A 24,351-nucleotide genomic window follows, 5' to 3' on the forward strand; every position below is an offset into this window, starting at 1 on the left:
GGCTGAGGCGGGGAGGTCGCTTGAACTCAAGAGTTCAAGACCAGCCTGGCCAACATGGCAAAATCCCGTCTCTACCAAAAAAAGAAAAATACACCAAGTAGCTGGGCATGGTGGCACATGCCTGTGGTCCCTACTACATGGGAGCATGAGGTGAGAGGATCGCTTGAACCTGGGAGGCGGAGGTTGTAGTGAGCTGAGATCACATCACCACACTCCAGCCTGGGTGACAGCGAGACCCTGTCTCAAAAAAAAAAAAAAAGATTCATCATAAAGAGAAAGTCATGAATCTGCTAGTGTACTCATTGGGGAACAAATGTTAAACCTAAATCAGTATTTAAGTTTAATATTAAACCACTATTCAAATTTAACATTAAATCAGTACTTAAACTATAAAGCGTATAAATTTAAATTTTCTTGATCTCTGACTACTACTACTAGTGATGTGTGCTGTTTTACCTCTAGCCATTTGAAGAACTACCTCTTTTTTTTTTTTTTTTTTGAGTCAGAGTCTTGCTCTGTCACCCAGACTGGAGTGCAGTAGTGCAATCTCGGCTCACCGCAACCTCCACCTACCAGGCTCAAGCGATTCTCCTGTCCCAGCCTCCTGAGTAGCTGGGATTACAGGTGTGCACCACTACCACCCGGCTAATTTTTGTATTTTCAGTAGAGATGGGGTTTCACCATGTTGGCCAGGCTGGTCTCAAACTCCTGACCTCAGATGATCCCCCTGCCTCAGCCTCCCAAAGTGCTGGGATTACAGGCATGAGCCACCGCACCCAGGAAGAACTCCTTCTTTATCAGGCAACAAAATACTTATCAAACCCAAAATTCCTACTTATTTTAAATGAAGTTGGTAAAAGTAAAATGTTTACTTTTAATATCTTATGCTTCTCTCAGGATGCCTGGTTTGGGTATCAAGTTTGGGGACTTTGTGAATTATATGGTGCCCATTAAAAAAATGAGATAGAAAATTACTGAATTATTAGAAAGGGACAAAATATTTTTAAAAATCTCATAATCCTAGTATACTAATAAAATTTTTATTTTTCATATCATTTTCAGGCCTTACATACATACTTTTAGAGCTAAAATACATTTTGTTTTCTATGCCTTTGTACTTAAGTCTGTCATATACATTTCTTTTATATTTCTAGTCCTATTCTAACCATTTCTTTAAATTTGAAAAATTGTGATTAAATACATATAAAACTTATTTTTAACCATTTTTAAGTGTACAGCCCTATGGCATTAAGTACATTCACACCGTCATGCAACCATTACCACCAGCTACCTCCAGAAATTTTCATTTTCCCAATCTGAAGTTCTGTACCTATTAAATAACAACTCCTGGTTTCTCTCTCCCCCATCCCCTGGAAACTACCATTCTGCTTTCTGTCTCTCTGAGTTTGACTATTCTAGGTACCTTACATAAGTGGAATCATACAGTACTTGTCCTTTTGTAACTGGCTTTTTTTCTCTTAGCACAGTGTCTTCAAGGTAAAACTGTGTTAGAGCATGTATCAGAATTTCCTTCTTTTTTTTTTTTGAGACAGAGTTTTGCTCTTGTCACCCAGGCTGGAGTGCAATGGCATGATCTCGACTCACTGCAACCTCCACCTCCCAGGTTCAAGCAATTCTCCTGCCTCAGCCTCCCGAGTAGCTGGGATTACAGGAGCGCACCACCACGCCTAGCTAATTTTTGTATTTTTAGTAGCGATGGGGTTTCACCATGTTGGCCCGGCTGGTCTCGAACTCCTGACCTCGGATGATCTGCCTGTCTTGGCCTCCCAAAGTGTTGAGATTACAGGCGTGAGCCACCGTGTTGGGCCTTGAATTTCCTTCATTTTTAAGGCTGAATATTCCATTGTACCACATTTTGTTTATCCATTCATCCATCAATGGACACTTGGGTTGCTGCCACCTTTTAACGATTGTGAGTAACAGTGTTCTGAACATGCGTGTTCAAGTCTCTGCTTTCAGTTCTTTTGGCTACATACACATACGTGAACTTGCTAGATCATATGGCAATTCTATGCTTAGTTTTTTGAGGAACTGCCAAATAGTTTCCCACAATCTTTTAAAAATCATTTTATTGGTAGTATAATTATTCATTTGTCTCTATACCCTAATTTACTAAGCATTCTGAAATGTTTGCTTCCTAAGTTTTCTTTTTTCCAATTGGATGGGAATTAGTTTTAATTTAGACAATGCTCCAGGTTTTTGCCCCATTTTAAAAGCACCTCATAAACATATATTATTCCTTCTAATAGCTGATAATTCACAAGCTTTTTTTTTTTTTTTTTTTTTTTTTTTGCTTAGTGCTACCTCACAATTATCCCTTATCTAAGAAGTGCCCTATCCACGGGAGCGAGTACCCTCTAGCTAGACCTATGCTTTCCAATATGGTAGCCACTAGCCATATACTTAAACATGAGTCAATTAAAGTAAAATAAAATTGGAAATTATCTTCCTCAGCTGCCCTAGCCATATTTCAAGTGCACAGTAGCCACACAGGGCTAGTGCTACTGAATTGGGCCGCACAGATTCAGAACATTTCCATGACCCCAGAAAGTTCTGTGGTGACTACTGCTCTAGATTGTTTTTGACTCTGACCTCTTGGCCATGGCTGAATTAGTCTCTGTAAGTTACTCCCAGAAACTATTTAGTCCTCAGGGACAATCTGATGATAACAACATTTACAGGAGAACACCAGAAACTTTAGATTATGAAATATCTCTTCCAATGACTGAAGTACTCCTGACCACTATTTCATATCAGTCTTTACAGAACCAAATTAGTGGTCAGTTTCTTGGTGATGGTCACCTAATCCAAGCTGGGTCAATGAAATTCCTTATTTCTTCTCTTGGGAATTTGGATTTGGGAAGGAAGAGGTCTTCATTCAGGTCCTCAAGTTGTCTAGAACTATAAAACCAAAAGTAATAGATTCCACTAGATAAAACAGAGAATTGGGTAAAGCAATAGAAAAATTAAGCAGATAAGCAGAGATTACATTGTCTCTTAGGTTTTCTATTTTGGTTCAAGTCCCTTCCTTGGACTCAGCTATATTTCTGACTTTTGGTTACATGAGAAAAACCTGTATTGTAATAATGAATTATTCTTATATGCTTAAACTAGCTCAAATTGGCTGGTTATACTGGCAATCAGAATCCTAGCATAGATACATACATACATACATACACACACACACACAGACACACACACACGGGTACTGTTTTCACACTCTGTATGTAGTTGTGTATAAATTTTGTATATAGTCATTGCACTGGATCCCCAGGCTCTCCTCTAACCCTTCTCTTGCTTTATCGCCTTCTCATATTAAGATTGTGTTAAGGCTGGGCGAGGTGGCTCATGCCTGTAATCCCAGCACTTTGGGAGGCCGAGGAGGGTGAATCACCGGAGGTCAGGAGTTTGAGATCAGCCTGGCCAACATGGTGAAACCCCGTCTCTACTAAAAATACAAAAATTAGCTGGACGTGGTGTCGGATGCCTGTAGTCCTAGCTACTTGGGAGGTTGAAGCAGGAGAACTGCTGGAACCTGGAAGGTGGAGGCTGTGGTGAGCCGAGATCGCGTCATTGCACTCCAGCCTGAGCGACAAGAGCAAAACTCAGTCTCAAAAAAATAAAAAATAAAAAATAAAAGCCGGGCGCGGCTATAATCCCAGCACTGTGGGAGGCCAAGGCAAGCGGATCACAAGGTCAGGAGATCAAGACCATCCTGGTCAACATGGTGAAACCCCGTCTCTACTAAAAATACAAAAATTAGCTGGGTGTGGTTGCACGTGCCTGTAATCCCAGCTACTCAGGAGGCTGAGGCACGAGAATCGCTTAAACCCAGAAGGTGGAGGTTGCAGTGAGCCGAGATCACGCCACTGCACTCCAGCCTGTTGACAGAGCGAGACTCCGTCCCGCCTCCCCGCCCAAAAAAAGATTGTGTTTAGGCTGCTCTCTGTATCTTCCCCTGCTGCTTCCCCTGATCAAACTATGCTCTCTGTTACCATTCTGAATGCGGAAGCTTTATTAAATCAAATTGTGAAGCATGTTAACCACTGATTTTATCCTTTAGCTTGTATTGCATTTTAATTTCTCAGGCCTAAGTAATTCCATCAACACTCATTTCATGTATGACCGATTAAATAATCCCTCACAGGCCAAAGCAGCGCCTTTTTTTCCGTTCTTTTCTTTTTGTTTCTCTTTTTGAGACAGAGAGCTTCACTCTTGTTGCCCAGGCTGGAGTGCAGTCGCGTGATCTCGGCACGCTGCAACCTCCGCCTCCCGGGTTCAAGCGAATCTCCTGCCTCAGCCTCCCGAGTAGCTGGGACTACAGGGGCGTGCCACCACGCCTGGCTACTTTTTTTTGTATTTTTAGTACAGACGGGGTTTCACCATGTTGGCCAGGCTGGTCTCGAACTCCTAACCTCAGGTGATCCACCCGCCTCGGTCTCCCAAAGTGCTGGGATTACAGGCGAGAGCCACCACATCCGGCCTCAAAGCAGTGACTTCTGATTGTGAGAATCTGGCACGCACAGAACTGAGTGCAGTACTTTCTCAAGCCACAGTAAATGCTCCTTTAGATGGAGGGATTAGGAGACCTCTTTCAGGAAGATTGAAGGAGGAGGAGTCAGCTATGGAGAAAGGACAAGAGCAACAGCACCCTGTGTGAAGAGACACAATTGTCCTACCTATGAAAACACTGCTTCTTGTCAAGTAACAGAAAGGCCAGTGTGGCAGGAGGACAGCCAGGGAGCAAGGGAAGGTGGTGTGAGCTGCGGCAGGCTGGGCTGGGCCTTCAGGCCATGGTGAGAGGTTATGATGGTATCAGATGGGCAATGAGAAAGTATTTAAGGGATTTAAGTAAGGGAGTGACCTGATCTGATTTACCTAAGAAAAACATCCCTCGGCTACTGTCTGGAAATGAACTGTAGGAAGACAAGCAAGGGACCAGTTAGGAGGCTACTGCAAGTGTCGGTAAAACATCATCATGGCTAGGCCTGAAGATGGGAGACGGTGGAGAAATCTGTGACAGAATTTGAGATTTTGAAAGTAAATATAAAAGCACTTAGTGAGTTATCCCTGTTAACTTGTCAGTAGCCAGTCCCTATACGAAAGCTGCCAAAGAAGTAGAATGAAGGCTCTTGAAACCTCAAGAAGGGCCTTACTTTCCCAGTTTCACAGGGCTCTGCGCACAGCTCTTAGGAGCTACCTTGATTCCAAAACTCTCCAAAAGTACGATCCTGCCCTCATGTTCCTCTCTTCCTTGGAGTGAATTTGGGAGTGATGTTGAAAAATGACTTTCAACAAGAGGACAGCAGTGTTCGGGGTTCCACGATACATCCCTATCTTTTAACATCAATAAATATTTTTAAACTGGTACCTTATTTTGCGCTGCACGAGAAGGATTTTTACTAGCAGCATCTCCTAATCCATCTAAGAAATACTGTATTTACCGTTACTCCAAGTATCCTAGGGCAAAATTCCTTTAGAACAATTCATCTTCCAAAACAAACGGGTTCCCTTCCCATCTATTCAAGTGTTGTGCATTCTAGGGTCCCCTTCCCGCCTTGCAGACAAATGCACTCATTGTGCCACTCCAGTCCCTAGATCCTATGCAGCGGGCACTTCCTGCAAGGAGCTGCTGCATGCCTGCTTCCCTCGCCGCCTGCCCCAACCCGGATCCAAGGCTTCGGTTTCTAATGTTCCCTCCCTGTGCAATTAAAACAATTGAGTTCAGTTACTAAATAGATGACCAGGAACTTTTTCTTGGCGGAGGCTGCGGATGTTTACGGCACTGTCCAGTAAAGTTCTGAAAAACAACTAAACCCTAGCGCTTGTGCAAAAGGACCAATACACTGGGAAACAAGGGAAACGCGCACATTTCCTAAACTTGCCGCTTCTTGGGCATGTTTAGGCTCTTCTTAGAGCCGCGCTTTGGAGCTGCCTCCTCCTGCAGTACAAACCCGCCGCGGCGTTCCCCGGGATGCCACAGCGCTGGCTCCTGCGTCCGCGGGGCGCGGAGAAGGGGCGAGGCGCGGGCGGCCCCGGGGCCAAGGCGAGCGCAGAGGAGCCCCGCCGGGCCTCCGGGCGGCGACGCTCTGGCCCCAGCGCGCTCGATGGTTTCCGCGCGGCCGCCGGGGCCCGCACGGTCCAGTCGCCAGGGGGCGCGCTGGCTGGCGCCGCGGATCCCCGAGCTGCGCGGCCCGACTCGAGTCCGCCATATTGGATGCCGCAGCCGCTGCTGCCAGCGCTTCCTCCTCTGTCTTCGCCGAGCGGGGCTGGTTCCTGCGGCCCGAGCGGCGGGGAGGTGAAACAGGAGCCCGTCGGAGGAAGGGGAAGAAGGGGGTGGAGAGTGTAGGGGACGGGGCTAGAGGGAGGGGGACCGAAACGAAGCGGGGCGGAGAAGAGAAGGCGCCGCGGTCCGGCCCCTCCCCCGCCCGCCGCCGACCCGCCCCGGCAGCGCCTCTGTTCCCTAGAACGGCGCTCCCCCCGCCCTAGCGGCCATGCCGGGGCCGCGCTGCCGCTGAGGGAGCCCTTCCCCGCCAGCGCGTGCCCTTCCACTCCGTCCCGAGGTCGCAGCGGCCTGCTCTCCCGCCAGCGCCCCCTCCTCGCGGCCACGCAGCAGCCCGCGTCTCGCTCTCCCCACCCAGTGCAGTGGCCGCCGCCTCTTCCGCCGCCGGGCTCGGGGCCTCCGCAGCGACAACATGGAGGCCGTGAAGACCTTCAATAGCGAGGTTGGTATGGCAGCCGGGTTCCCCTGCTTCTGCCCGCACCGCCCCCACCCCTGGTCGAGGCCGGGGCCCGGAGGGTGGGCGCGGGCCTGCGGGTTTTTTAAGGGTGGGGTGAGCGGTGGCCTAGCAGTGCCTGTGGGGGAGGGGTGGTTCTCCTCTGGGTGCCCCTCCCCCGGGTCCGGGAGGAGGGTTGGGGGAGGGCCGCCCTGGGGCGGAGGGAGGTTCTGGCGTCTCCGGCGCCCTATGGAATGGCTGCGGGCTTGGAGGGAGAGACCCGGTTGGGCCCTCCCCCGGAGACTCCCGACAGGTCCCTCGAGGTCAGTTCCGCCGAGGCCTGGCCCGCCCACCTCCTTCCTGGGCCTTTGAGGGTTTAAGTGGACGTTGGACATCACTCTCCAGACCTTCCCGGGTCCTCTTTGAGGCTAACACCGATTGGGGGCGGTGGGGGAAATGAACTTACGGGGTGTTGATCTGTGGTCACGTTACACGTAGTGTTTATAATTGAGGCATTGTTGACTAGGTAATTTGCCAGCTAGGGACTTGAGCTAATTGGATGGTTGGTAGGCAGGCAAAGGTTATTCTGCAATATCTTCTATTTTTACTCGCTCCTCTTCTAATCCATCACGACATAAAGACAAATGGTAGGGAGAGATCTGTGCATCGAGAGATGGAAGATTCTGGGGGAAACATTTCTCGGTGGCTCATTCACGTGTCAAACGAGATTTTAAAAAGCAGATTCCATTTTCACTGTGTGGTTGAATTTACTAGTCTGGAAGAAGACAGGTTTTGATGTATTCAATTTCTTTTTAAACTCCGACTTCAATAGGCCTTAATGTAAACATCAAACATAGCAAGTACACATCTGCACAGTCAGCATTGGTATCCCTACCCGTACGCCTTAGAAAGTGTAATTATGGCCGAGAACAGTGGCTCAGGCCTGTATTCCCAGCACTTTGGGAGGCCGAGGCAGGCCAATCACGAGGTCAGGAGTTCAAGACCAGCCTGGCCAACATGGTGAAACCCTGTCTCTACTAAAAATACAAAAAATTAGCTGGGCGTAGTGGCAGGCACCTGTAATCCCAGCTACTCAGGAGGCTGAGGCAGGAGAATCGCTTGAACCTGGGAGGCAGAGGTTGCAGTGAGCCGAGATCGGCGCCACTGCAATCCAGCCCAGTGACAGAGTGAGACTCTACCCAAAAAAAAAAAAAAAAAAAAAGAAAAAGTGTAATTATGCTGGTAACTAAATTAGCATAAATTTTATGAACTCTTAAAGTGCCAATACTTTATTCAATACTATGATTGTTAAAGAGTATCTTTAATATTTACTTCTTAAAATACGAGGCTTTTTGCTTGACGGCCCAAATAGGACAGTACTTTTAAATGCCGTTGAATAGTTTTATATTGTTTTAATTTCTCTAAAAAGAAAAACAGTATTTGGGAATCTTAGCCAAGAGGCTAAACGGTAGATAATATTTGGGCTATTTTCAATAGCGGTGATACATAACTTTTTTTGGAAAGCATTTTCTTTTTTAATACTACATTTTTTATTTTTAACATTGATAAATTAGAGCAATAGACTTGGGAATCTTCTTTTTTTTGAGACAGAGTTTCGCTCTTGTTACCCAGCCTGGAGTGGCACCATCGCAGCTCACTGTAGCCTCCACCTCCCGGTTTCAAGCGGTTCTCCTGCCTCAGCGTCCCGAGTAGCTGGGATTACAGGCGCGCATCACCACGCCCGGCTAATTTTTGTATTTTTAATAAAGACGGGGTTTCACCATGTTGGCCAGGCTGTTCTCAAACTCCTGACCTCAACTGATCCGCCCGCCTTGGCCTCCCAAAGTGCTGAGATTATGGGCGTGAGCCACTGCGCCTGGTGTTTCATTTTTTTTCATAGCTATCTTTCTTTTTTTGAGGAGTGTCATTCTGTCACCCAGGCTGGAGTGCAGTGGTGTGATCTTGGCTCACTGCATCCTTTGCCTCCCGGGCCCAAGGGGTCGTACTCTCACCTCAGCCCCCCAAGTAGGTGAGATTACAGGCCAGTGTCACCACGCCCGTCACTTTTATTTTTTATAGAGAGGAGGTCTTGTTATGTTGCCCAGGCTGGTCTTGAACTCCTGGGCCCGAGCGATCCTTTCACCTTGGCATCCCAAGTGCTGGGATGACAAATGTGAGCCACCACGCCTGGGGTTTTTTTTTTTTTTTCTTTTTTTTGCCCTCATTGGCTTTAATTCCCCCCGCCACCCCCCTCCCCACACACACTTTGATGGGTGTCTGTCTTTGGGGGGGTTCCTAATAATGTGGTACCCCCCCTCAAAGGGCCATCCAAGACATTTTTTTTTTTTTGAGACGGAGTTTTGCTCTTGTTGCCCAGGCTGGAGTGCAATGGTGAGATCTTGGCTCAATTCAACCTCCACCTCCTGGGTTCAAGTGAGTCTCCTGCTTCAGCCTCCGGAGTAGCTGGGATTACAGGCGCCCACTGCCATGCCCAGCTAATTTTTTGTATTTTTAGTAGAGATGGGGTTTCCTCATGTTGGCCAGGCTGGTCTCAAACTCCTGACCTCAGGTGATCCACCCGCCTCGGCCTCCCGAAGTGCTGGGATTACAGGCATGAGCCACTGCGCCTGGCCCATCCATGACGTTTTAAACAGTAGCTCCCAAATATTAGATGTAAACAAGTGGTTAGTGTGCTGTGGTTTGTCACAGTAGGGAAGAAATGTTAATTCCAGTTTTTTGTTTTAATATTAATTAAGGATAAGGGGGCCTAACATTTACATGTTTAGGTAGGTGTTTCACCTGTTTTCTCATTTTACAGGAACTTGAGGTTTGTGGTAGTCCCATTTTAGTGTATGTAGCACTCTCCCATTTCCCCTTATGGATTTCAAAGAACTTAAGTCTTGTAACTTCCTTATTTATTTATATGCTCTAACTTCACCGTGTTTCAAAGTGGGGTTAGCTTAAAAATAGCAGTACAGAGTCAGAGAGTTGAGGAAGGGAAATATATTTGAAGAAGATTCAGAAAAATACTTTTTTTTAAACATAAAACAATACATAATACTGTTTTTTATTTTGAATGCAGTTTCTGTGAATGTTGTAATATTTGCTGATGTGTAGTAAACGTTATTGCAAATAAGTATATGCTGAGAAGTAGTTCAGTAATGATTGTTTCCCATTAAATTATGTATTACAAATTACAAAAATTAAAAAGGAATTCTAGTTGCAGGATTAGGAGAAAAGGATGTTTTCGACGCTCATAGTCAGTTTGGCTTTTAAAGGTGTTTATCTTTGGGCTTAATCCATCACAACTTTCTCTGCTAAATTTAAAAGTATCTTTGAAACATTGAATTGTCAATTCCATTTGCTTTGTAAGGAATCAAAATTTAGCTCTAAGAATAATCAGGAATGTTTGTCAACAAGATATTTTGATACTTCACCTTAAAATATTTAAAATAGGCTGGGCTCGATGGGTCATGCCTGTAATCCCATCCCTTTGGGAGGCCGAGGTGGGCAGATGACTTGAGCTCAGGAGTTCCACGCTAGCCTGGCCAGCATGGCGAAACCCCCATCTCTACAAAACAACAACAACACAAATTAGCTGGTCACGGTGGCGCGTGCCTGTAGTCCCAACTTGGGTGAAGGGCTGTAAAGGAGGGGGCAGGTGCTGAGGTGGGAGGATCTCATGACCCAGGAAGGTGGAGGCTGCAGTGAGCTGCACCACTGCACTCTGGTCCGGGCAACAGTGCAACCCTGAATCAGAAAAATTGAGACAGGTACTTGCTGTTGACAGGTCACCACGCCAGGCTAATTGTTTCAGGCTAATTGTTTTTGTTTTGTAGAGATGGAGTTTGCCATGTTGCCCTGGCTGGTCTTGAACTCCTGAGCTCAGGGGATCTGCCTACCTTCCCTCCCAAAGTGCTGGGATTACAGGCCTAAGCCATGGTGCCTGCCCCAAATTAAATGTTTAAAATACAAAAAATACTCACCTTTTATGGCTTGCTAAGGCTCAGGTTTTTCCAGACTGAATTTTATCACCCCCATCTTTTAATTTTGTGGAGATCATTGGTTTGAAAACCAGGAAGATGCCAGAGACTTTAGGAGTATAGATTTTTGTGAATTGTGGGTGTGTGTAGTCCTAGCTACTTGGGAGGCTGAGGCGGGAGGATCTGTTGAGCCCAGGAGTTCGAGGCTATAGAGTGATTACTGCACCTGTGAATAGCCACTGCACTCTAGCCTGGGCAACAGTGTGAGACTGCTTAAAAAAAAACAAAAAAAACAAAAAACCCCAATACTATAGATTTTTAATATGCAAACTGTGGATGAGTTTCAGCTATGAAAATCCCAGACTTTATGCAAGATATGTATGAGTTGTTTTTGTCATGTCTACCCTCCCTACCATAATTTCTCAAAGGAGTTGACCTTTCACTTCTGTGTTAAAAATTACTATGTCAGAAGATCCTTTAATTGTGCAGGAATTATGTGCTAAATTTCTCTTCTCATGAGTTAAATGAGATTTAGGCTCAATAATTTATTTTTTAAGTGCCCCGTGCTAATTATGTGGGAGAAAAATAATTTCTATTTAAACATCATCACTGTGATGAAAGTTTAATCCCATGATCACTACTTTCAATTCTGAAATGATGAAAGACATAAGTTCAGATTAGAATACAAGATTTCCTCAGAGTCAATGGGTGAGCAGTTAACCATAAGAGAATTATGAGTGCAAGCTATTGCAGTTGCTGCTGCTCTGAGATGGTGGCACTTGTAATGATTTAGCATTTCTTCCTAGTGTAAAGGGTCGCAGATTGAACTGCCTAAATCTGTGGATTACTTTGGGACTGCATTGATTGCTGGAATGCAGCAGTTTTATGTGAGCTGCATATCTACACTCTCTACTTAAGAATGATCACTATTTGGAGGTCATTCTGATAGGATCTTGTTCTATTGTTTTTTTGTTTCCTTTTTTGTTTCTTTGAAAAGGGGTCGTGAGACAGTGGCAGTGCATGACCTGTTCTTTAGTTTGAGAGGGCATTTTAAAATACAGCAGATTGTTGTTGTTATTGTTTAAGACTGAGTCTCTCTTGCCCAGGCTAGAGTGCAAGGACAGGATCATAGCTTACTGTAACCTCAATCTCCTGGGCTCAAGGGATCTTCCTGCTTCAGCTTCCTGAGTAACTAGGAATACAGGCATGTGCCACTATGCACACCTAATTTTTAAATTTTTTGTAGGGATGGGTGGGAGGTGTCAATATGTTGTCCAGGCTTTTCTTGAACTCCCAGCCTTTAATGATCCTGCTGTGTTGACCTCCCAAAGTACTGGGATTACAGGTGTGGGCCACTGCCCCTGGCCAGATTCTTTTAAATTTCAAGTACTTAAAAAAAAAAACAAAAAACAAAAGTAGTCCCTTTACCATTAATCACACTTCAAAAAAGTTAACAGTAAATCTTTAATATAATGAAATAGCAATCAGTGATCTATTTTTTTCAGGTCCTTTGTATAGCTAGTGTATTACAATGTAGCCTTTCCGCCATGATCTATTTCTCTTGCTGCTCTGAATAGGCTGAGTGGGAAGATGTAGGACCAGATATGTAGGTTTGAGATATGTCAGAAGAATAATTTCAGTTTAATTTCTGGATTTACCTTAGTTCATAAATTGAGAGGATTCTGTTACCTTCAATTATATTTAGGATACCTAAATTCTTAGTATTTTTTGTCTTTGGGATCCTTTCGGATAGATTAATCTTTAAACTGTTCCAGGGTGTGGGCTTTCCAGAATCAATTTAATATCTACTACATTTTTCTGTTCTATAAAGTGAACTCCCATCTCCATTTTATTTTACTTCCAAATTTGTATCCAGGGTGGGTATTTTGTCTAACTACAAGACTTTTTATAATCTCACCAACATCTAGTAGTAGACATGGGTTGGTAGAGAAAAGTGGAAAAGGTAGAGGGAATAATATAAACATGTGAAATTTGTTTTTAGTTTGTCTATTTTTCCTTTGTTGATGGTTCAGGATAGGGAATTTATGGGAAGCAGCTATAAAACACTGCATTTGTCTTTTATTTTCATCTACCAGGGAATCTGTCTCTGCTTTTCCTTTCCTATTATCATTTTCTAGAGGGAGTTCTGGTTAATTCTGTCAGTCAGGCTATATTTTTTTTCTTTTTACCTTGTGAAAGTCCTTTAAAGATGTAGCATATTAGTGTTATAAAGGAAGGAAGTCTTTCACTAACCCCTTTCTGCTCATATGAGAACCCAAGATCTAAGTATCTTCGAAACTATTGATATTTTGGGCTGGATACTTGTTTGCTTGGGGAGCAGTCCTATGCGTTCCAGGATGTTTACAGCATCCCTAGCCTCTATGCATTAGATGCCACTAGCACCCTCCACAATTATGACAGCCAAAAATGTTTCCAGACATTATTAAATGTTTCTTTGGGGGCACAGTGACCCTGGTTCAGAATCACTGATTTAGGTCTCCTGTTAAACTGTCTTAAAACACTGTGCTTTTTCTTCCAGTGATCATAACAATTTTAAGTAATTTAAATAGTCTTTACCACTAGATAATAAGCTGTATGAGGACAGTGACTATATTTCCTTTGTTTCATGTCCTTGGTTCATAGCACAGTATCTCAATACACAGTATGTATGTGAAGTAAAGATTTTTTTCTTCTTTTTCTTTTTCTTTCTTTCTTTTTTGAGACTGGGTCTTGCTCTGTTCGTCCAGGCTCAAGGGCAGTGGTGCCATCAGGGCTCACTGCAACCTCTGCCTCTCTGCCTCAAGCAATTCTCCCACCTCAGCCTCCTGAGTAGCTGGGACCACAGGCATGCACCTCCATGCCTGGGTCATTTTTGTGTTTTGAATAGAGACGGGGTCTTGCCATATTGCCCAGGCTGGTGTAGAACTCCTGGTCTCGAGATCTGCCCACCTTGACCTCTCAAAGTGCTGGAGTTATAGGCGTGTGCTACCGTGCCTGGCCACTAAGTAAGATTTCTTGAATGAATGGATGCAATCCTAGGTAGCTAAATGACCTTGGCCAAGGTAGTTAACATTTCTGAACATCTGGTTATTACTTTGGGGAGGAGAGTTGGAGAGGGGACTAGTCCATTGAAGATTTCAGTTAGGTTAAATCCATCGTGAGTTTTATGTTGTCTAGTAATTATGTTATTTTGAAGTCTGATTTTGCTGTTTTTCTGTTTGAAATGACATATAAAAGTTTTTTTCCTACCTTAAAAATAGAATACAAGGATAATTGAAACTGATAATGGTTTTGAGAGACTGCATGATTTGAGAGTGTTAATCACGCATCATTAAATATAAAAAAATTTTAGGCATGATTGAAATGCATGTTTCGTGGAGTTCAATTATTTCATTCTAGACTAGCACTGAATTTGTTATAGTAATTTTGATTAACATTTAGGGGACTTTATAGCCCCAGTGTCCTAAAGAGTCATATTCTATGATCATTTGCTTCTTTTTTTTTTTGAGATGGAGTCTTGCTTCTTCGCCCAGGCTGGAGTGCAGAGGCGTGATCTCGGCTCACTGCAACCTCCGCCTCCCGGGTTCAAGCAATTCTCCTGCCTCAGCCTCCCCAGTAGCTGGAATTACAGGCATGTACCACCACACCCGGCTAATTTTTGTAATTTTAGTAGAGACGGGATTTCACCATGTTGGCCAGGCTGATCTCGAACTCCTGACCTCAAGTGATCCGCCCGCCTCGGCCTCCCAAAGTGCTGGGATTACAGGTGTGAGCCACTGCGCCCAGCCCATTTGCTGCTTTTTCAGAAGGGGTATCGGTGGCTTAGAATTAGTGATAATATTACTAGTTGTACGTACAATTTCAGGTATCTCTTTCTAAGGCCAGTTATGCTGTTTTGGACAACTTCTAACTCATAATGGTGTGAAAGAATGTAATCAACCTTGACCTTGAACACTGGCTGAGCTCCTGAACTTTTAAGTGAGCTCATTTTGTGTGGTTTTGTGTTCTCAACATCTTTCTCTACTCCTCTCTCTCAGGATTGTGCCTCTACTCCTGCTTGTACAGACTGCTTTTCCAGCAGCATGGACACAAGAAGCATAGTAAGATGATGATAACCCACATAAGGCAGGCCCTTTGGAATATGTTAGGTTTCAATTGGTAGTGGAATAGTGTATTTGATTATATGGTTAGTACTTGGGAAGCAGAATGAAGTTTGTCACTTAGAAAAGATTGGTAGTCTTAAAAGAGAGCATCTAGGGAATAAGTTGAATTGCTTCACAAAAAATAGGTTAATTGGAGAAAAAAGTTTTACGCTCAATAGTGAGCATAAGTCATATATAAACTTTTGTTGTGTTTACTTGTATTCTGCTCCATGTGATTTTACAAAAGAGAACTATTTGAGTGAATTGCAGACCTCTTAATTTAATAATAAAATACACCGTTTGAAGAATTTCTTTGTCATTATAAGATGACAAATTATTGACATATATGCTATAGGAATAAAGACAATTGAATTTTTGATATTCTAATTATAGAGGCAGCAGATTGTGGTAGAGGTACTATTGGTTATGAGAAATAAATGCTGATGAGAAATGTTTCTATAGTTTGTGATTTCTTACCTAAATGGATTCTATCTCATATTTGATGGTAAACATGATGCATTTGCTTTTTCTGATTTTGATTTTATGCATTTGTTTTGTCTTTCTAATTTTGTTTTATAAGAGTTTCTGATACAGCCGTCCTTTAAACTTAAAGAAGGCTATGTAAATGTATTAAAATACCTACTATAGGTCAGGAAAAATCTCAGTAACTTTGACATTTCTTTATTTAGTCAGAATGGGGACTAGGTTGCTTATGTTCTCTAAAGACAATTTTGACTATTAAGTTGATGTATGCCAGATTTGTTTTTAAAATAATTCTGCAACTTAATGTAATTTATATAGATTGACTTGAAAGATGTAGGATTTCATTCTTTCATTAATTTGTTCATGCATGTAACTAATATTTAATGAACATGTATCGCAGCCTAGGGATTTTTTTTCCATCTCCTGGGATATAGTGGTAAACCAGACAAGCAAAAGCCATGCCCTCTTGGAGCCTATGTTGTTGTGGTTCTTTTCCTTTTGTCTCATTAGCAGTTTGTGTATTGAACTTGCTGCAGAGCTGGGGAGGCTGTGCAGGCATTACTGACTCCAGCATTGCTTCTTTGCTAGGAACTATGTTGGTTGCAGCCTGATCCGTTCTTAGCATTTTGCCTCTTAGAGTACAGATTGCCTGTCCACTGTTCAAAATAGAGACTGAACAGGTAGACTTAGTTAAATGATTTTTCAAACAGTGGGAAAATATGACTAGCTACATTGTTTTATACAAAATTGTCTGTTACATATGTTTTAAAATCTCCATTTGATATTTTGGAATCTTAACTATTTCTTATAAAATACAGCTTTAAGAATGTTTTCTTTTGTCAGTGAGAATCATTAGTCTCCACATGCATATGATTTTAAAAAGCAACTATTAAGTGGAGACCAAACCTTATGAATTTAGAAGAATAAACTGATAAGTATTTTCATTTTTAAAGCAAACTTTTAAGTACCTGAGAAATTTGATGTCCTTTTTATAAATATTTTCTGAATTTGATGTGATTCCTCAGGGTTCATTTGAGTAGCTTATCAATGAAAGATGAAATAGTTTGCCATGTACTTTAGTGTGTAGAACTTGGGAAATAAAGATTTCTGTACAGTGATCAATGTCTCAAAGGTTGACCAAATCCTAGTTAATGACTTTCTTTGATCTAGCAATGTTTTTGATACCATGAAGTTTTATGGTTAAGAAAAAATAGACATAAGTGTTTGAGTTTGTTGAAATATTTTAAATATATGAGTAAAATCCTCTGGAGTAAAAAACATTTTTAAAATCTTTTTTGCCCTTCAAGTGAGTTTTGAATAAGTAATTTTGTTTTTTACAAATCAAAACATGATATAGCAAATGTCTAGTTTCTGTAACAGCTGCTCACTATGATGAAAAAAATCTGTCTTACATATTTTTGAAGTACTTTTAATTTACCAAACATTTATTAGAAGTTAACCACTTTGCTGGGCACAGTGGCTCACGCCTGTAATCCCAGCACTTTGGGAGGCCGAGGTGGGTGGATCACGAGGTCAGGAGTTTGAGACCAGCCTGGCCAACATGTTGAAACCCTGTCTCTACTAAATATAAAAATTAGCCAGGTGTGGTGGCGTGCACCTTTAATCCCAGCTACTCAGGAGGCTGAGGCAGGAGAATCGCTTGAACCAGGGAGGGAGAGGTGGCAGTGAGCTGAGATTGTGCCACTGCACTGCAGCCTGGGGGACAGAGCAAGACTCTGGCCGGGTGTGGGTGGGGGTTGGCGGGGGGAAGTTAACCACTTTATTAAAACATCTTATGTACACAAGTCTATGTACCTACTGTGTACTCACAAAAATTAAAAAGAAAAAAAAGTAGGTATTAGAAAAAAGTGAACCCCTTTATAATATGTAGTATTTTATACTCTGCCCTCTTTTTCTGCAGCCATTACCATGTTTCCGTGGATCTTTAGTTTTAACTTTGTGAGAATGGTTGGATAGGTGTCATCCCATTTTACAGACAAGGAAACTGAGGCCCAACAGTTGTGATTTTTCCAAGGAAATGCAGTTCTGTAAGCATTAGAGCAGGAATTAGAAGGACCTAGTTCTCAACCCCTGGTGCTAGGTGTAAAGGGGAACCATCATTCAATTCTTCATAGGTTTTTTTGGTTGGTTGTTTCGTTTTTACTGGTATTATGTCCAAATACAAATTTATTTTTTCTCATTCTTTTTATAACTTCCCATTCATAGAAAAATAGTAAGAATGATGAAGAATTTTTGTGTATACTTCATCCAGATTTCTCTGCCTCCTGTAACCATGTTTGCTTTCTTACTGTCTCTTCACATACAAATGAACACATAATTTCTTTTCTGAACATTTTGAGAATAAATTGCAATTCATGGTACCCTTTACCTCTGAATAACTCTGTGTATATTTTAAAAACAAGCGCATTTTATTTAACTATAGTACAATTATCAAAATCAAGAAACTAACTTTCATACAGTACTGTTGTCTGTAGATCGTATTCAGATTTCACTAACCATACCAATAATGTCCTTACTAGACTAAATTCTACATCACACCTTACATTCACTTGTCTTAGTCTCCCTTAATGTGAATCAATTGGTTACTCTTTTCTTGTATGACCTTTAAGATGATGATTAAAACAGGCCCGTATTTTTAGAATTGCTTTAATATTGATTTGCTGCTCCTTCATGATTAGGTTTGGGCTCTATATTTTTGGCAGGAACACTCCAGGAGTAATATTGTATTCCTCTCAGCGCACCATATCAAGAATCATGTTGTCCATATATTCCATTAATAGGGATGTAGAGCTTTTGTTTATTTATTTTTTAAAGAGACAGGGATCTTGCTCTGTTGCCCAGGTTTGAGTGCAGTGGTGTGATCATGGCTCACTGCAGCCTCGAACTTCTGGGTTTAAGCAGTCCTTTGACATCAGCCTTCTGAGTAGCTGGGACTATAGGTGCATGCCACCATGCCTGCCTGATTTTTTAGATTTTTGGTAGAGAGGAGGTTGGGCTATGTTGCTCAGGCTGGGGTGTTAATTTTTATCTGCAGGGTTTCCCTACTGTATAGTTACTGTGTTTCCTTTGTAACTATTAGTAGTATCTTCTGGGGAGATACTCTGATGCGAATACCTTGCTACTCGTCAAATTTTCACCGTTTATTTTAGTGTCTTCTTATCTGAATCAGAACTAATGGTGATTGCCAAATGGTGATTTTCCGAGTCTATCATTTTTGTATTTATTAGTTCGCATTCTCTACAAGCTTTCCCATTTATATATATAGGTGTATATGTGTGTTAGTATGAACTCATGGTGGTTTTTTTTTTTTTTTTTTTTGGCGACAGAGTCTCACTCTGTCACTGTCACCCATGCTAGAGTGCAGTGGCTTGATCTCAGCTCACTGCAGCCTCCACCTCCCAGGTTCAAGAGATTCTCGTGCCTCAGCCTCCTGACTAGCTGGGGTTACAGGCACGCAACACCATGCCTGGATAATTTTTGTATTTTTAGTAGAGTCGAGGTTTTGCCATGTTGGCCAGGCTGGTCTTGAACTCCTGGCCTCAGGTGATCCATCTGCCTTGGCCTCCCAAAGTGCTGGGATTACAGGCTTAAGCCACAGCACCCAGCTAAACTCATGGATTTTTTTTTAATTCACTGAGTTATCTTTATACTCTGATTGTCTCAGTTTTGACTAGGCAAGCTTGCTCCTTTGTCCTTTTGACAAGTCCTCATTATTTTTTGAGTTGTCTTATTCTCTAGTGTAATAAAATACTCCCACCCCAGCCTAGGAATCAGCCATTTCTACAGTTTCTTTTAGTGTGTGTATATCTATCAATAGATAGAACTGTAAATTATATATATACATACATTCTCTTTCTCATCTGTTTTGTATCTGTTTATCTAAAAAGCCGTGAATTCATCATAGTATCTTCAATTCCAGTCAAACACAGTAGGGTTCATTCTAGCTTTCCCTCTTTCCAAGTCTGTCTTTGACAGCAAGAACCCTAGCTTTTGTTATCTACAATATATTATTATTTGTTCATTCCTGAAATACATAGAAAGTAGTTTCAGAATTGCTAAAGCATATATCTGTAAACAAACCTATTAATTAGAGTTTGTTTATAATTCATTTTTTGTTTTTGCCTAAGGGCATGTAGTTAAAATACTATGTTCAAACATTACTTGGTTAGTTTTCTCCCCTACTTAAAGTGGTTTTGCTATTAATTTGAAATACAGTTAGGTTCAAGTTTTTCTGTTTATATTCCATTTTGACTTTTTTCCTTTCATCCTTGTTTGCTTTTTTTTAGTATGTGAAACATTAAAGATAAATTAACTTTAATCATTTACTTTTTCCTAGCTTCAACATCATAACTACTTATGCTCTGATAAAAAACCAAAACAGCAAAGCATTTATTTAACATTCTTCAGATAACATTCTAAAATTCAGGGGCTTAGATATGGAGAAGGATTCAGGTAAGAGATCCAGTAGTGCAGATTCTACTGATTGGTGAAAGAAAGTATATATTTAGAGAAAATGTATTCTCTTATGAGTGGAATCTCCAGTCCAGGGGGCAGCAAACTTTGTCTGTAGAGTATTAGTAAATATTTTAGGTGTTGTGGGCCTCTTTGTATATTCTTCGTCTTTTACAAACCTTAAAATATAGAACCGTTCGGCTGAGTGTGGTGGTTAGGCCTGTAATCCCAGTACTTTGGGAAGCTGAGGCGGGCTGATTGCTTGAGATCAGGAGTTCCAGACCAGCCTGGGCAATACTGTGAAACAATATGTCTGTACAAAAAATATTAATACAAAAAAATTAGCTGGGCATGGTGATGCATGTCTATAGTCCCAGCTACTTGGGAGGATTGCTTAATCCAGGGAGGTGGAGGTTGCAGTGAGTTGAGATCGTGCCACTTTACTCCAGCCTGGGTGACAGAGCAAGACCCTATCTCAAAACAAAAAAAAACCCCATATATGTATACATATACCATCCTTAGTTTGAGGGCCTATCAAAACAGGCCAAAGGCTATATACTTTGCTGGGCCCAGCAATAAACTTAGAAACGCGAGAACTTGATTAATAACTTGCTACTTGTAAACAAGAATTATAATTGAGCAGTATAGTATAGCTCATAAAGGCCTTATAGTGCTTATTTTAACATCAAAAACAGAGCAAAACAACTTGAAAAGCTGCCTGGTGGAAAATTTAACACATTTTTTTTTGCATTGACTACGTGCAGATACTGTTTTAGGCACTAGGATTCAACAGTGTACAAAACAGACCAAATGAAAAACCAAAACAAGCCTCTGCCTTCATGGAGTTTACATTCATTTCTCTGTGTGTGTGTACTAGCAATGCATGTTTGTTTTTCCTCATTTAGTACCATTTTATTTACTGAAAGTTGTTTACATTTTAATTGCAGAGAGGATTGTTGTTGGGAAAGTTGATTTAAAAAATTAAGCAAAGGGGGCAAAATTTTAAAAGGTTAGCTCATTGCTTTCTATCTCTTCCTTTTTTGTGAAGTGTAATATTTATTTGAAAGTGATTCTTAGTCATTATGATTTCAGTGCGTTACTGCACTCGCTAAAGGAAGACAATAAAATAAAACTGCACTAATTGGCACAAACAACCCAGACCTAATTTACTGATAAGTACATGTGCATTATAGAACTTTTAAAAAATGTTATTCACATACATAAAAAGGCTTTAATGAATAAATGAGAACGAGAATGATTACTATCCAAAGTTGAGAGCCACTGTGGATATAGTTGCTTACGTGGTTTTCTTAAAATAGGGACAAAGTTTACTAATAGGACTCGTATTTATTTACTAAATGTTAATAAAAGCTTAAGAACTGTTTGCAGATTATCCATCTTGTCTCTGGCTGAATATCAGCACCTTCGAATAAAAATTGTCAAGATGAATTTTTACCATGTTACTTTTTTTTTTTTTTTTTTTTTGCTGAAATGACTTCTATGAGTGGTTTTTAAATTTGCCTTTGTGAAGATTATTAATATCTTTGGCTTTTTTTTTAACATCAAGAAATAAGGTTTTAATTTTTATAGCAATTTCTGTTGAACAAGAAATTCCAAATCCTTATTCTCATTTTATGAGATAACTCAGAAGTTTTTAGAAGCCTGTCTCTGTTTTGGTGGTAATTTCAAGAATGAAAGTTGTGAGCAACTTAGCTGAAGAGTAGTAAAATCCTAAAGGAGTTGCTTAGAGGCTGCAGCATCATTCTTGTGCAAAATTTCCTAATCAGTACTTTGATTTATTTGCAAAAGCAAAGAATTAGATGTCTGAGTCCTCTTAGAGCTGTAACAGTTTATTAATTCCAAATAATCCTATGGGTGAAGGCCTATGAATAAAGTCTTTTTTTTGAGATGGAGTTTTGCTCTGTCGCCCAGGCTGGAGTGCAGTGGCGCCATCTTGGCTCACTGCAACCTCTGCCTCCCGGGTTCAAGCGATTCTCCTGCCTCATCCTCCGGAGTAGCTGGGATTACAGGCATGGCACCACCATGCTTGGCTAATTTTGTATTTTTAGTAGAGATGGGGTTTCTCCTGGTTGATTAGTCTGGTCTCGAACTCCCGACCGTGGTGATCTGCCTGCCTTAGCCTCCCAAAGTGGTGGGATTACAGGCATGAGCCACCGCACCCGGCCTAAAATCTCTTATTTTGCTAGTCCTACACAATTATCGATTTTTTCATTTTAATTACAAAACAGTTTTCAGATTGCTGTAATACAATAATAGCCTATGAAGGTTTTAATAGTAATAGCATCTGGTGGTTGGAAAGAGTGCACGGAAAGTTGCTGGTTGTTTGAGCTTTGTTACTTACTTGCCATCTGTCAGCCATTCTGCAGGGTAGTCTGCAACATTAGATACCTACACAGCCTTTTCCTCAGAAAGCTCTTTCTGATGGGGTGGGGCTGGGAATATGATAAAAAGTAATGTGATGAGCATTATGATATGAAGAGTAGTGATGTCGCCTGTGTATACTTTGTGTACTTTCTGCTGTGTACACTGTGATGTATATAGTAGAAAGGGTGGAGGCATTGTGTGCAAAACGTAAAAGCTCATTGTCAAGGAAATTGCAGCTTTGGGTAGGGGATAGGGTAGGCAGGAGTGATTAGAGAATTAAGCTTGGGTTTTCTGATGAAGGGCCTTTACATAGCATGCATAGGACCTCCTTCTAAATCAAAAGGGAATTGAGAGTCTGAAGGGCTTTAAATTAAAGCACAAGTTTTAAATTTGTTTTGGAAAAATGACTAGCATCTTTGTGGAGCAGGGAATGGCAATGGCGGGATGAGTTTGGGATAGGAAGGTTAAATTAGTCTAGAGAAGATGAGGGGCTCAATTAAAGTAATACTAATAGGGAGAAGAGGAAGGGATGACTGCAGTAGAAGTTTAGTAATAATAGGGAGCTGGATATGAGGAAGATGGGTGTTGCCAGGGCTTTGGTTTAAGTAACTAGGTTGATTTAAGGGTATGGTACCAGTCACTTAGATGGGCAAATCAGGGAGAGAAAGAAGATTGAGGAGAACAATAATTTGGGGGGGATAGGGTGGATGGGGGATTTTTTTTTCTCACCAAGAATAAAAGAAAGATCCTGACTGTGGAAGGAGGCTTAAAATCACCTTTAATCTCAACCACGCGAAGACTATTATGGTTACTGTTTTGTTAAGTACAGTAGTTTGTACATCTTGAATATTCGTTGTCTGTGGAACATCAAGGTGGAGATACCTAGCTAAATATATGGGTTGGGCATCTGGAGAAAATAGGCTAGAAATGAAGATTGAGGGGACAGTATAGTTGTTTAGGGTGATAATGTAGGGAAAGAAGAGAAGCCAGCCTAGAGGAAAATCTTGTAGAATCTTTTCATCCTCAGGTTTATCCTCCCTCCCTCCCTTTCCCCCATCCCTATCATGTTGGGTTTGTGAGTATAAGACATTCAAAAGCAAGTCTGCGTGAAGTATGCTTGATTTTAAATTCTGCCTATACAACCAGATGTTCTTGTGTGTAATTAAAACTTAAGTAGTAAATTGAATGGCCTGTGAATAAAATTAAGGATTCAAATTTTGTTTAATGAGATTTTATTAGAATTTCTTAACATTAAGCTCACTCATATTATTCAGCATTTTATTTACTCTTAGTTACATAATTCTTTGCCTTAAGTCTACTGTAAGCAATTTATTGTGTACATGGAATTGTGCATTTAAAGACTATGTCATTAGATATAGAACCCATATTTATTTGGGAAATTCCAACTAATACAATTCTGGTTTTTTTTTGCGAAAAAGCTTTATAAATGAATTATTCTTTTTCTTGTTCTCATTTTGTCCTTTTCATTGTTAATAGTACTATATTAAAAGGTAACTTATGTTTTCATTTTGATGTTTACAAAAGACATGGGAATGAATTGAAATTAAAGAAAGGTGGACTGTGTGGATCCCAGGAAAATTAAAATGAAGTTATTTTCATATATACACCAGTGTATTTTTGTGTTTTATTTTCTCCCATGGAGAATTGTTTCTGTTTTCTTTGATTTTAGAATAGGGTGGCTAAAGGCCATCACAAACATACTATGCATTTGTAGCTATAGGAATAGCTAGTTGTGGTTCTATAACTGGGTTCCCTGTTAACTGTCTTGCTTAAACCTGATATCTAAAAACCACATTTTTTTTTTTCTTGAGACGGAGTTTCGCTCTTGTTGCCCAGGCTGGAATGCAATGGTGTGATCTCCGCTCACCGCAACCTCCGCCTCCCGAGTTCAAGTGATTGATCTGCCTCAAACTCCCGAGTAGCAGGGATTACAGGCATGCGCCACCCTGCCTGGCTAATTTTGTATTTTTTTGTTGAGATGGGTTTCTCCACGTTGGTCAGGCTGGTCTCGAACTCCCGACCTCAGGTGATCCACCCACCTTGGCCTGGCAAAGTGCTGAGATTATAGGCATGAGCCATCGCGCCCGGCCAAAACTACAAATTTTAGACCTGAAAGACACATCTGAA

At 41.4% G+C, this 24,351-nt stretch overlaps 1 protein-coding gene and 1 long non-coding RNA gene across 19 annotated transcripts in view; one reads left to right on the top strand and one right to left on the bottom strand.

The window, feature by feature from the left end:
• The first annotated feature begins 6,167 nt into the window (after positions 1–6,167).
• SCAF8 (SR-related CTD associated factor 8) overlaps positions 6,168–24,351 on the top strand; it is a 229,923-nt gene continuing 211,739 nt past the window's right edge. For 5 of the 18 annotated variants that reach the window (XR_010140383.1, XR_010140384.1, XR_010140385.1 and 2 more), the window contains exons 1-2: positions 6,234–6,746; positions 14,758–14,820. Coding sequence is in view for 11 of the 18 variants with exons in the window: in XM_063725070.1 (XP_063581140.1) it covers positions 6,239–6,366; positions 6,611–6,746 (264 nt within the window). In the remaining 7 variants the exon portion in view is untranslated. Of the gene's footprint in view, positions 6,747–14,757; positions 14,821–24,351 lie in introns of all 18 variants that reach the window. The other 13 variants (XR_010140387.1, XR_010140388.1, XM_063725067.1 and 10 more) reach the window with 9 other exon arrangements.
• Positions 7,348–22,386, bottom strand: LOC129060112 (uncharacterized). Its single transcript, XR_008526538.1, has 2 exons — positions 22,181–22,386; positions 7,348–7,512 (listed from the first exon to the last, which is right to left on the bottom strand). It is a non-coding gene; the product is annotated as an uncharacterized LOC129060112 (long non-coding RNA).

This window comes from Pongo abelii, chromosome 5 (assembly GCF_028885655.2).
Source record: "Pongo abelii isolate AG06213 chromosome 5, NHGRI_mPonAbe1-v2.0_pri, whole genome shotgun sequence".
NCBI classification, from domain to species: domain Eukaryota; kingdom Metazoa; phylum Chordata; class Mammalia; order Primates; family Hominidae; genus Pongo; species Pongo abelii.